We start from the raw sequence: 12,773 nt of genomic DNA on the forward strand, positions 1-12,773 counted from the left end.
AAGAGTGCTTAGGGATGTTTGAAATAGCCAGTTAGGTCACCTTTTGCAGATTTTTCCAAACTTAAACATAAAATATTTGGCACTTGTTTGCTTCTGGGTTACAGTGCTTGACATGGTCTCTTCATCCTTGCCCTGGACAGAAAGGAAGGAAAGCTGATCTCTCATGTAATGGCTCCACTTCCTGGTTTAGATGAAGTTTCATTTTCATGCTCATCAGTTAAGGAACACTGCATTTTTAAAAGTTATTTTGGACTGCAGTGGCTCATGCCTGTAATTCCAATGCTTTGGGAGACTGAGGTGGGAGTATTTCTTGAGGCCAGGAGTTTGAGACCAGCCTGGGCAACATAGCAAGACCCCGTCTCTACAAAAAAATAATTTTTTTAAATTAGCTGGCAAGCCTGGGAAACATGGTAAAACCCTGTCTCTACAAAACAGTACAAAAATTAGGTGAGTGTGTTGGTGCGAGGCAGAAGCTGCAGTGAGCCTACAACTTGACCGCACTCCAGCCTGGGTGACAGAGCAAGACCCTGTCAAAATAATTATTTAATTAATTCATTAATTAAAAATAAAATAAAAAATGAGCTGTGTGTGGTGGGGTACACCTGTGGTCCCAGCTGTAGGGGGGCTGAAGCGAGAGAATTGGTGGAGTCCAGGAGTTCGAGGATACAGTGAGCTGTGATCGCGCCATTGCACTCCAGCGTAGGTGACAGAGCAAGACCCCATCTCTAAAACATAAAATAAAAAATAAAAAGTTGTTATTTTTGGAGAGTACGTATTTTATTTTTTCCTTTTATTTGTAGTTGACGTGTAACAGTTGTATGTATTAATGGGGTACAGAATATTTTGTAACATGCATGCAATGCGCAATGAGCAAATCATAGTAATTAGGATATCTACTACCTCAAACATTTATCATTTGGGTTGGACAAAAGTATTTATTAGGGAGTACTGAGTAAAAGTGTGTGTGCAGGTGGACAAAGCCTGGAGGGCAACAAAGAAAACAGTAGTTATGTTAGGACTTTTTTTTTTTTTTGAGATGGAATCTCTCTCTGTCACCCAGGCTGGAGTGCGGTGGCCGGATCTCAGCTCACTGCAAGCTCCGTCTCCCAGGTTCACGCCATTCTCCTGCCTCAGCCTCCCGAGTAGCTGGGACTAGAGGCACCTGCCACCGCGCCCGGCTAGTTTTTTTTTTTTTTTTTTTTTTGTATTTTTGGTAGAGACAGGGTTTCACCGTGTTAGCCAGGATGGTCTCTATCTCCTGACCTCGTGATCTGCCTGCCTCGGCCTCCCAAAGTGCTGGGATTACAGGCGTGAGCCACCGCGCCTGGCCTGAGAGGACTTTTTAATAAAATGTTATATTGTGCAGTCTTTGTATCTGGACACCTCAGTCAATCTCCAAATTTAGGATAGCATAATAGCATAAAAACTATGGATTGGGACCCTCAGAAGCATGTTGAGTCCTAGTTCACCAGGTATGGGCCCTGTGTACTCATGGAGCTGTCTGCTGTATCCGGGATCAGATTCCTGTTTCTTCAGAATGACATGTCCTGTAACCATGAGGAGGTATCCCAAATTGAAGGACCTTCTACAACAACAACTGGCCTCTATTCTTCAAAAATGTGAGTTATGGCTGGGTGCAGTGGCTCACGCCTGTTAACAGCACTTTGGGAGGCCTAGGCAGGCAGATCTCCTGAGGTCAGGAGTTCGAGACCAGCCTGGCCAACATGGCGAAACCCCGTCTCTACTAAAAATACAAACGTTAGGCGGGTGCAGTGGCGCACACTTGTAATCCCAGCTACTCCGGCTGAGGTTGGAGAATTGCTTGAACCCGGGAGGCAAAGGTTGCAGTGAGCCTAGATTGTGCCACTGCACTCCATCTAGCCTGGGTGACAGAGCAAGACTCTGTCTAAAAATAATAATAATAAATTAATTAATAATAAAATGTCAGTTACGAAAGACAAAGGCCAGGGAACGTTTGAACCTTGTTCGATTAAACAAGGCGACAAAGACATGACAATTAAATGCACCATGATCCTGAATTAGATCTCGGATCTTGTAATCTCACGGCTATAGGACATGTCATTTTGAAGAGACAGATGTGAAAAGAGCATTATTGGGACAACCAGCAACATTTGAGTAAGGGCAGTATATTCAGTATTGTATCAGTGTTACATTTCCTGAGTTGCACATGCATGCTGTGATTATGTAAGAGGATGTTCTTAGGAGATACGTACTGAAGTACTTAGGAGAATAGTGTCATTTTGTCTGCAGCTTACTCTCAGTCTGTTTTTCTGCAAAAACTGTTGCATGCATGTACACACTCCTAAATCACACCTCATTCCTTATAGACAGGTGGGAAGATACAAGTGTGTGTTAGACATGATTTTCTAGGCTGACAAGAGGGACTGTTCAGTTGGACAGGGGCAGCCCAAAGTCTTCATAGTTGCTGTGTCTAATCTGAGTGAGAACTGAGGTGAGTTTTAGAACGAGAGAGAGATTCAAGAAGAAAGATTCCCAATGCATATGCCAGCTCTTAGTGTTGTGGCTGGAAAGTAGGAGGCATCTGGTGTTGTCCTGTAAAGGCAGGCCGAGAAGATAGCCTCACGTGCCATGAGAAGGTGTTTGAACTTCTTCCATAGACATGATGGGTCTGTTAGGGTTAGGGTGAGGGTTAAACTCTGGCTAAAATGGCTTAAATGATAGTAAGTGTATTTTCTCACATAACATGAAGTTCGAAGGTGGGAAAGTACCATGGTTGCATCACTTAGCCGTTCAGAGATGATCTACCCACCCCAGGTGTTTGTGTTTTTGGCTACAGCCATTCTCAGCATGCAAGTGGTGTCTGCTCTCCTGGCTACAGGGTGGTTGTCACCCGCCCATGACGAGATCTAGTGAAGAAGAGGAGAGAGATTTCTTTCTGAGCATCCCTTACTGTTAGGAAGGAACACCTTTTCCACAATGGTCCTGGTTCAGTGTACCTTCAGATTCCCTTAGCTGAGGTTGTGTCACCTGCAAAGGGGAATGTGATCATGGTGGTGGGCTTATCTGGTCACTCCCCCTCCTGTGGCCAGGAAAGGTGTTGCCCTTCCTCAGAGGAACCTCCCAGGGAGCCACCTCAGATCATGTGGGTGTTGCCAGCAGCATGAGGCCAGGGGTATTGGGTAAGCAGACATTAGGGTCTGCCACCATGCAGAAAAAATGTTTTAATTTTTTCTTTTTCTTTTTTTTTTTTTTTTGAGATGGAGTTTCACTCTTGTTGCCTAGGCTGGAGTGCAATGGCAATATCTCAGTTCACTGCAACTTCCACCTCCCAGGTTCAAGCGACTCTCCTGCCTCAGCCTCCCGAGTAGCCGCAATTACAGGCGCCTGCCACCACGCCCAGCTCCTTTTTGTATTTTTAGAGGAGACAGGGCTTTGCCATGTTAGCCAAACTGGTCTCGAACTCCTGACCTCAGATGGTCTGCCTACCTCAGCCTCCCAAAGTGCTGGGATGATAGGCATGAGCCACAGTGCCTGGCTGATGTATGGTGTTTTTTGTTTGTTTTTTTGAGATGGAGTCTCACTCTGTTGCCCAGGCTAAAGTGCAGTGGCACAATCTTGGCTCACTGCAAGCTCCACCTCCCGGGTTCACACCCTTTTCCTGCCTCAGCCTCCCGAGTAGCTGGGACTACAGGCATCCGCCACCACGCCCAGCTAATTTTTTGTAGTTTTAGTAGAGACAGGGTTTCACCGTCTTAGCCAGGATGGTCTCAATCTCCTGACCTCATGATCTGCCCACCTTGGCCTCCCAAAGTGCTGGGATTACAGGCATGAGCCACTGCGCCTGGCCTGATGTTTTAAAGTATTATACAGCAGCTTATTACACCTCCTGTTATGGATAGCAGTAATAATAATACACAGTACTTAGCATTTACCACCCACAGGCACTCTTTGTTCCCAGTCGTGTTTTACACTTATTTCTTGATTTGGTCCTCACAACAGCCTTATGAGGTGTAGAGGCCATTGTTACCCCTAGTTTCCAGATGAGGAAACTGAGGCAAAGAAGGGCTGAGTAACCTACCAAGGTCACATCACTAATGAATGGGGAGCTGGAGTCCAGTGTGGGCAGCCCCAGTCTAGATTCTGTAACCACTAGGAAAAACTGCCTCTGGGTATTTTTTGTGCTTTTTTTTTTTTTTTTTTTGGATGCTACAGATAATACTAAGATGAACATATTTCTACATACCTCTTCCTTTGCACATACATGAATAGCCTGGCTATCATGGGTTAGAGTACGTGGGAGATGAGAAGGTAGAGATGACATGTGTAGACCACACTTCAGAGAAAAGTTACTTTGAAAGGGACCGGAAAAAAAGGGTTGTTTTAGTTCCCATTTGTTTCCTTATCAGGAAGGATGGATTATTTTGTTTAGTGTTTTATCTCCCCTTGGGATGATGACCTGCTTATGTCCTTTTATAGTCGGGACTCAGTGTGCTTCTCATCTTCCTGTGTGATTGACATTTACCCTTTTCATATACTACAAATACTTTTAGTCTCTTTATTTTCTTTTATTTTCAACTCTTTGTATTTTCTGTGTATGTCTTTATTATCATTTCCTGCAGCTTCAACACTTTAAGAAATCACTGATTTCATTTTGTGTTAAAGCTAGTTTATTTTTTGTTTTTTAACTTTTAAATAATGTAATTGGCGGGGCACGGTGGCTCACGCCTGTAATCCCAGCACTTTGAGAGGCTGAGGCGGGTGGATCACGACGTCAGGAGATTGAGACTATCCTGGCTAACACCGTGAAACACCGTCTCTACTAAAAATACAAAAAGTAGCCGGGCGTGGTGGCGGGCGCCTGTAATCCCAGCTACTCTGGACTGGAGGCAGGAGAATGGCATGAACTCGGGAGGCGGAGCTTGCAGTGAGCCGAGATCGCGCCACTGCACTCCAGCCCGGGCGACAGAGGGAGACTCCGTCTTAAAAAAAAAAAAAAAAAAAAGTAAGGTTGACTTTACTGTCCTTAAATTGCTGTTCATGCAAGTCAGTGCCCAATTACTTTTCTACACACATACATTGTTTTTTGTTGTTGTTGTTGTTGTTTTGAGATGGAGTCTCTGTGTCGCCCAGGCTGGAGTGCAGTGGCGCGATCTCAGCTCACTGCAAGCTCCGCCTCCCGGGTTCACGCCATTCTCCTGCCTCAGCCTCCCGAGTAGCTGGGATTACAGGCGCCCGCCACCTCACCCAGCTGATTTTTTGTGTTTTTAGTAGAGACTAGGTTTTACCGTGTTAGCCAGGATGGTTTCGATCTCCTGACCTCGTGATCCGCCCACCTTGGCCTCCCAAAGTGCTGGGATTATAGGGTGAGCCACTGTGTCCGGCCACACATGCATTCTTAAAAGCATTTTAAAATTATAATTCAGTGAATTTGGGGTCTTCCCATTGTTTTCTTTTAATTTGTATATCTGAGTTTGCCCTCACACCGCACTATTATGATAAATCTAGTAGGGCTGTCGTCATCTGTTTAACTTTTCTGTCTTCAGAATTGGAAGGATTTTTTTTTTTTATTTTCCCCAATAAACTTGTAAATCATTTTGACATTACTCTTTCTTTTTTTTTTTTTTTTTTTTTTTTTGAGACGGAGTGTTGGTCTTGTTGCCCAGGTTGGAGTGCAACGGTGCCATCTTGGCTCACTGCAACCTCTGCCTCCCGGGGTCAAGCTATTCTCCTGCCTTAGCCTCCGGAGTAGCTGGGATTACAGGCATTCGCTACCACGCCCGGCTAATGACATGACTCTTAAGACATGCTAGTGTTTGCACTGAATGCCCCATTAGGTTAAGATCGTAGAAACATGGCAGTTGGAGAGCTGTTAAGGTTGCTTAGTTTCTCATTTCCATTTCTGTTTAATTTCTAGATTTTGGATCATTGTTTGACTTGGAAAATGATCTTCCTGATGAGCTGATACCCAATGGAGGAGAATTAGGCCTTTTAAACAGTGGGAACCTTGTTCCAGATGCTGCTTCCAAACATAAACAACTGTCGGAGCTTCTACGAGGAGGCAGCGGCTCTAGTATCAACCCAGGAATAGGAAATGTAAGCGCCAGCAGCCCCGTGCAGCAGGGCCTGGGTGGCCAGGCTCAAGGGCAGCCGAACAGTGCGAACATGGCCAGCCTCGGTGCCATGGGCAAGAGCCCTCTGAGCCAGGGAGATTCTTCAGCCCCCAGCCTGCCCAAACAGGCAGCCAGCACCTCTGGGCCCACCCCCGCTGCCTCCCAAGCACTGAATCCGCAAGCACAAAAGCAAGTGGGGCTGGCGACTAGCAGCCCTGCCACGTCACAGACTGGACCTGGTATCTGCATGAATGCTAACTTTAACCAGACCCACCCAGGCCTCCTCAATAGTAACTCTGGCCATAGCTTAATGAATCAGGCTTCACAAGGGCAGGCGCAAGTCATGAATGGATCTCTTGGGGCTGCTGGCAGAGGAAGGGGAGCTGGAATGCCATACCCTACTCCAGCCATGCAGGGCGCCACGAGCAGCGTGCTGGCTGAGACCCTAACGCAGGTTTCCCCGCAAATGACTGGTCACGCGGGACTGAACACCGCACAGGCAGGAGGCATGGCCAAGGTAAGTGAGCTGACGTGCTTTCAATACTTCCTACCTAACCTTGGGCTTTCCCTCTGAGTAATACGTAAAATGGGACCTTGTGGCCCACTCCTGTTTCTCCTCTTGGGCTCTGCATGTGCCACTCATACTTGGAAGATACAGATTTCTTTCTAGGTTAAAGATCTCTGCACCATTTCTGTCTTTAAAATGAGAATTCTTAAAGAAGTAGGATAGCTTGCAGGTCAGGCAGTTGGAAAATACAGGGCCTGATGTGTCCATGAACCTGTTAAAGGTTGTTTCCTGCCTCTGTACCGCCCACTGAGGAGGTGATTGTTAGTCTGTGTGCTCCTCTATGGCTACCCAGTGAAGTATCTGTTGTCACAGTGTCCATTTCACTGAATGAGAAAGCTGTGTTCCAGAGTTGTCAGCTCACTCTGCCATGTTAACAAGCAAGAGGTGGCAGAGCCAGGGAGAGGCATGGGCATTCGGGTCCCAGGGGAAACACTAGTGCAGTGGTGCTTGAAGTGGGGTCCCCCAGACCAGCAGCAGCAGCAGCATGCCCTAGAAGCTTGTTAGAAATGCACACTTCTATATTGACTCAGAAACTCGGGGTGGGCCTGGGCTTTAAGAAGCCTCCAGATGGATGCTGGACGCAGTGACTCATGCCTGTGATCCCAGTACTTTGGGAGGCTGAGGTGGGTGGATAGCTCAAGTCTAGGAGTTCAAGACCAGCCTGGGCACTGTAGCGAAACCCTCTTTAAAAAAAACAAAAGAAAAAAAAAGGCAGCAACAGCAGCCTCCAGGTGGTTCCAAGCTCACCCACATCCCCCCAACACACACACACACACACACACACGCACACACACCCCCACCCCCACATACACACACTCTCTCTCACACGGCCAAGAGCTCTGCTAGGGTAGGGAAAGGCCTGGACTGGGGTTTGCAGCCACCAGCCTTACAGCTGCCTTCTACAGTAGGAACTGAACTTGGAGAAGAGGGAAGGCATATGCCTAGATAGATGTGAGACAGCTGGAAAAGCCCAGGGCTGACAGGGAGGAGTGCAGAGAAGGAAGCGCCACCTATTCCCACTGAAGCGACAAACACTGTGGATGCTCTGCAGCCAGAGGCTTCTCAGCGGCAGCCACCAGGCACGCCTTCAGGCAGTAAATTCCGCACATCCCAGAACAGAAAATCAGTTTGGGTTGTTCTTTGGATTTGTTTAGTCCCAAGTAGGAGTGAGGGAGAAATAAGAGTAGAACACAGTTTCCCCACAAGGTTGGTGAGACCGTTGGGTGATGGGTCCGAAGCCCTGTGACTATCGGAAACAAGGAGAGGATTTTTTTTTTAACTTAAGAAATGAAGGTGGAGTAATTCTCAGTGTTTAAATTGCATTTGTCTCTTTTGAAATGTTAGTAGAGGGGAACGTGAACTTAAATTTTACTTGTACCTGGCATTTGAAGAAGAGTCATTTAGAGTCGATTGAGAAGTATGAGTGTGTCATTTAGAGTCGATTGAGAAGGAATTTCTCATGGGTTTATGGTTCCTGGAGAGATGATCTGATCCATGTTCCTTGTCCTAATTCAGTCATCACTCTATTCCTTACTACCCATTTTTAAAACTCCGTCTATTCTGGAGAGTTTAAGTCATACGAAGTCGACAAAATAGTATAAAACAATGATTCCCAAACTTTTTTTTAAATCTCAAGACTCCTGAATAATCTTAACAATTACTGAGGACCCCAGAGAGATTTCTTTAATATGTGCAGTATACCTCTCAATGTTTACTGTGTTAAACAGTAAAACAGAATTTTGAAACATATTTCATTATCCGTCCAGCTCAGTGGCATCACATATCACAAAGTAACTAGAAAACTAGATCTACTGTGTTCTTGTGAGAGAATGAGAGGGAAAAGGCAAATCATGTCTTAGTATTTTATGGAAATAGTTTTGACATCATGGTCCCCCTGAAAGGGCTGGGACCCTGGACTGCACTTCAAGAGCTTTTGATAACATGTATGTAGAAGTTAGACTTTGTAGACCTAAACACAAAGCCATTGTCACATGTTAACAAATTTAACAGTAACTTCATGTCATACAGTATCCACAGAAGAGCCACGTTTCCAGTGGTCTCATATGTTGTAATTTGTTTTTTTTTTTTTCGAGATGAAATTTCACTATTGTTGCCCAGGCTCTGGAGTGCATTGGCGCCATCTGGGCTCACTGCAACCTCTGCCTCCTGGGTTCAAGTGATCCTCCTGCCTCAGCCTCCCGAGTAACTGGGATTACAGGCGCCTGCCACCACACCCAGCTTTTTATATTTTTAGTAGAGTCGAGACGAAGCTGGTCTCGAACTCCTGACCTCAGGCAAACCGCCTGCCTCGGCCTCTCAAAGTGCTGGGATTACAGGCGTGAGCCACTGCGCCCGGCCTGTAATTAGTTTTTATAGATTTTAACTGAAAATGTACATTTCAGTCAGTTGATATGCCTCTTAAGAATCTGTTATCTGTTGGTCTGTGGGATCCTTACAGTTTATTTATTGAAGAAATATGTTTTGGTTGTTGTCTGCTATTTATCCTGGGGAGTGTCTTCCAGAGGTTGGACTTTGCTGATTACACCTGTAACACTTCATGCTCCTCTGTCCACCCAGGTTTTTCATTCCATCCTGGGGTTCCTTTACACACAGTGGTCTTTCTTTCAAACAGGAACTCGTGGATGTCACTGTTTGGAAAGTGAGCCTCGTTAGCATGCTGGGGACAGTTGTCTCTAGTTTCCTATAGGTATCTCAAAGCAGCCCACTAGAGGTGGGTAGAGTGCATTTTTTAAAGATGTGTCATGGCCTTTGGGTGGAATGAAGGACCAAGTCATGGTGGGCACAAAGTGAGAACAAGAGACAAGTCCATTTTAACCCATTCCCTCTCTAGAACCTTATGACAGCAGAGCCAACTAGATTTTAAAATGCACAAGGAAAAGGCAATTTTTTTAAAAGATAATTTTGTTTTAAGAACTGTTACACAGGAAGTACATCCTATGAAATAATTAAAATAATAGGAAAAAAGCAGCATCCTCCTTACAGATAAAGTTTTAAAATACATAATGAAACCAGACTGCATAAGCACCTTGCTGTTTTACTTGACAGTGTACTTTGATGGCTTTCCGTGACACTGCACAGAGATTTTTTTTTCTTACTGATAGCAAAGTATTCCATTATATGATGCATCATAATTTATTGATCTAATCCTCTGAGGATGAACGTTTGGATTGTTTCTGACTTTTCACTAATACGATAATGCCTGTCCACATATGTCATGGATTAGATTCTGAAAAGGAAAATTAATGGGTCACAGACTTGTTAAAAGTTTTGTTTTTAGAAAGTAAACATGCATGTGATTTAACAACAAACAACCGTAAAAATACTCTAAGGGTAAGAACCAAAGAGTTAATCCTTAATTCTTGAATTTTGATTATCCCAAATTCTCACCAAAGGCAACTATTATTTCTTATCTGTCCCACTAGAGATGGTGCATGCATATAGAGGCCTAGAGAGAGGCGTGTGGGCATGTGTGTGCTATCTCCCCAGAATAAAGAGTAGCATTACAGAACATTTTCCTGTGAGTGTAGATGTTCACCTCCCCACCCATGGCTTACCAATACAAGTTGGAAATTCTTCCATGCTCCGTGTAGCTGTCAGTCATTCTTCATAGGTACAATAGGAATTCCTGATTTGGGTGTATCATAATTTAAGGACTTGTGCTATGTAGGCTGAGCACATGTAGGTTATTCCCAATGTCTTGCTGTTTTCACAGTTTTACTTTGAACACATTGTACATACATTTTTGTACAGCTGAGTGACCATATCTGCTAGATAATTTATTGGACGTGGAATTTCTGAATTAAAAGATACTGAGATTTTAAATAAGCGTAATCTCAGATACTCTTCAGAAATATTGTGCAAATTACACCTTCACCAAGAGTGGATGAGTCTCCATCCAGATCTTGACCAACACTGAATATTACCATCCTTTTACTTACTTGACATTCTGTTAAGCAAATTGTCTTCTTTGTTAAGTGTGGCTTTTCATAAGGTCACTGGCAGTTGTATTTTACTGATTGTTCGTAATCTTTGTCCATTTTTCTCTTGAATTGTTTGTCATTTTTTCTCATTAATTTATATTCTTAAGTCTCTTAAAACATGTTTTTCCCCTTTGTTATTTGCCATAGTCTGTTTCACCAGGAATATGGTCACATAGGTTTACAATGTTTTTACCAAGTGTATGTTTTCAGTTTGTATAGAAACACATTTATCCATTTATTTCCTTCATGACTTTTAGGTTTTATGTCACATTTTAGAAGTACTTTTTCAGGCCGGGCGCAGTGGCTCAAGCCTGTAATCCCAGCACTTTGGGAGGCCGAGACGGGTGGATCACGAGGTCAGGAGATCGAGACAATCCTGGCTAACACGGTGAAACCCCGTCTCTACTAAAAAACACAAAAAACTAGCCGGACGAGGTGGCGGGCGCCTATAGTCCCAGCTGCTCGGGAGGCTGAGGCAGGAGAATGGCGTGAACCCAGGAGGCGGAGCTTGCAGTGAGCCGAGATCCCGCCACTGCACTCCATCCTGGGCGACAGAGCGAGACTCCGTCTCAAAAAAAAAAAAAAAAAAAAAGTACTTTTTCTATTAAAAAATTATGAAATATTTTCCTGTATTTTTCTCTTTATTACTTGACTCTTTTTTTTTGGAGATAGGGTCTCAGTTTGTTGCCCAGGCTGGAGTGCAGTGGCATGATCTCGGCTCACTGCAACATCCGCCTCCTGGGCTCAGGTGATCCACCTGCCTCAGCCTCGCCAGTATCTGGGACTACAGGCACGCAACACCACACCTGACTAATTTTTGTATTTTTTTGTGGAGACAGGGTTTCGCCATGTTGCCCAGGCTGGTCCTGAACTCCTGAGCTCAAGCAATCCACCCACCTTGGCCTCCCAAAGTGCTGGGATTACTGGCCTGAGCCACCGTGCCTGGCCTCCTTGAATCTTTAACTCAATTTATTTTGGCATGAGGACTGAGACACAGAGATCCAGCAGTATATATTTTTTCATGTTATAATCATCTTAGTACCATTTATTTAGATTTCGGTAATCCATCTTTTTTCCCGCTGATAACGATATGCTATTTTTGGTATATACCTTATTCTCTTTTCAGATATATATGATTTGGGTCTTATTTCTGAGCTCTTTTCTTTAGTTCCATTGATCTTTGCTTGTTCCTGTGCCAGAAATGTATTAACTTAGCTGTGTGATGAATTTTAGTATATGACCACACTAGTTATTTCTCACACAAGTGGTTCTCAACTCTGTCTATACTTTATCAGATTTATCTGGAGAGTTTTTAAAAATATGATGCCTGAACCCCACTACAGAGCAATTAGTTAGAATCTGGGGGATATGATAGAAGCATTCATATAGTATGTAGTTCCTCAGATGATTTTCATGGCAGCCAGGGTTGAGAACCCCATTGTGTTAGATAAATTTAGGACTTTTTGTTTTCAAATTTTAAAAACAAAAAATCTTTGGAATTTTGGATTTATAAGAATCAGTGCAACTTTATAAGTCATTTTAGGAGGGATGTGACATTTTAACAGTTTTGTGACTTCCTGAGTCTTCTTATGCGTGCAAATTATCTTTTCTGGGGGTCTTATGTTGCTTGGAAGCATAGTATGGTTTTATCTGTGTAATCTTTCTCACTAAGTTTATTTCTGGAGGTATGGGGTTTTTGTTGCTGTCGGTGATGAGTTATATTTCATTATCTAACCGGCTATTTTAATACAGGAAAGATGTTATGTATATGCTACTCTGATAATCTGGCTGCTTTGTGGGATTATCTTAATTATTCTAATATGTTTTCAGGAGATTCTCTTGGGTTTTCCAAGGACATAGTCATCTTTTGCATTATTGATACTCTTATTTTCTCCTTGCCAATATTTTTACCAGCGTTTATGCTCTTAGGCATCACTGTCACGTATCCTACTTAAATGGAGGTGTATCTAGTGTTTATTATTAAGAATAATGTGAGTTTTGGTTTGCAGTCAGTAGTATATTTCTTTTAAAGTCGGGGCATAATCTGTTCCTCATAAAATAAATGATAAAATCTAAATGTTAGGTTTTATCAGATTTCTTTTTGATACCTAC

General features: G+C 43.7%; 1 protein-coding gene across 2 annotated transcripts in view; it reads left to right on the top strand.

Moving 5' to 3' along the window:
• CREBBP (CREB binding protein) overlaps positions 1-12,773 on the top strand; it is a 155,545-nt gene that overhangs the window by 23,890 nt on the left and 118,882 nt on the right. For both annotated transcript variants that reach the window (XM_025370196.1, XM_025370197.1), the window contains exon 2: positions 5,897-6,609. In XM_025370196.1, coding sequence (XP_025225981.1) covers positions 5,897-6,609 — 713 coding nt within the window. The remainder of the gene's footprint in view (positions 1-5,896; positions 6,610-12,773) is intronic.

The sequence above is a fragment of the Theropithecus gelada genome, chromosome 20 (genome assembly GCF_003255815.1).
Source record: "Theropithecus gelada isolate Dixy chromosome 20, Tgel_1.0, whole genome shotgun sequence".
NCBI lineage: Eukaryota > Metazoa > Chordata > Mammalia > Primates > Cercopithecidae > Theropithecus > Theropithecus gelada.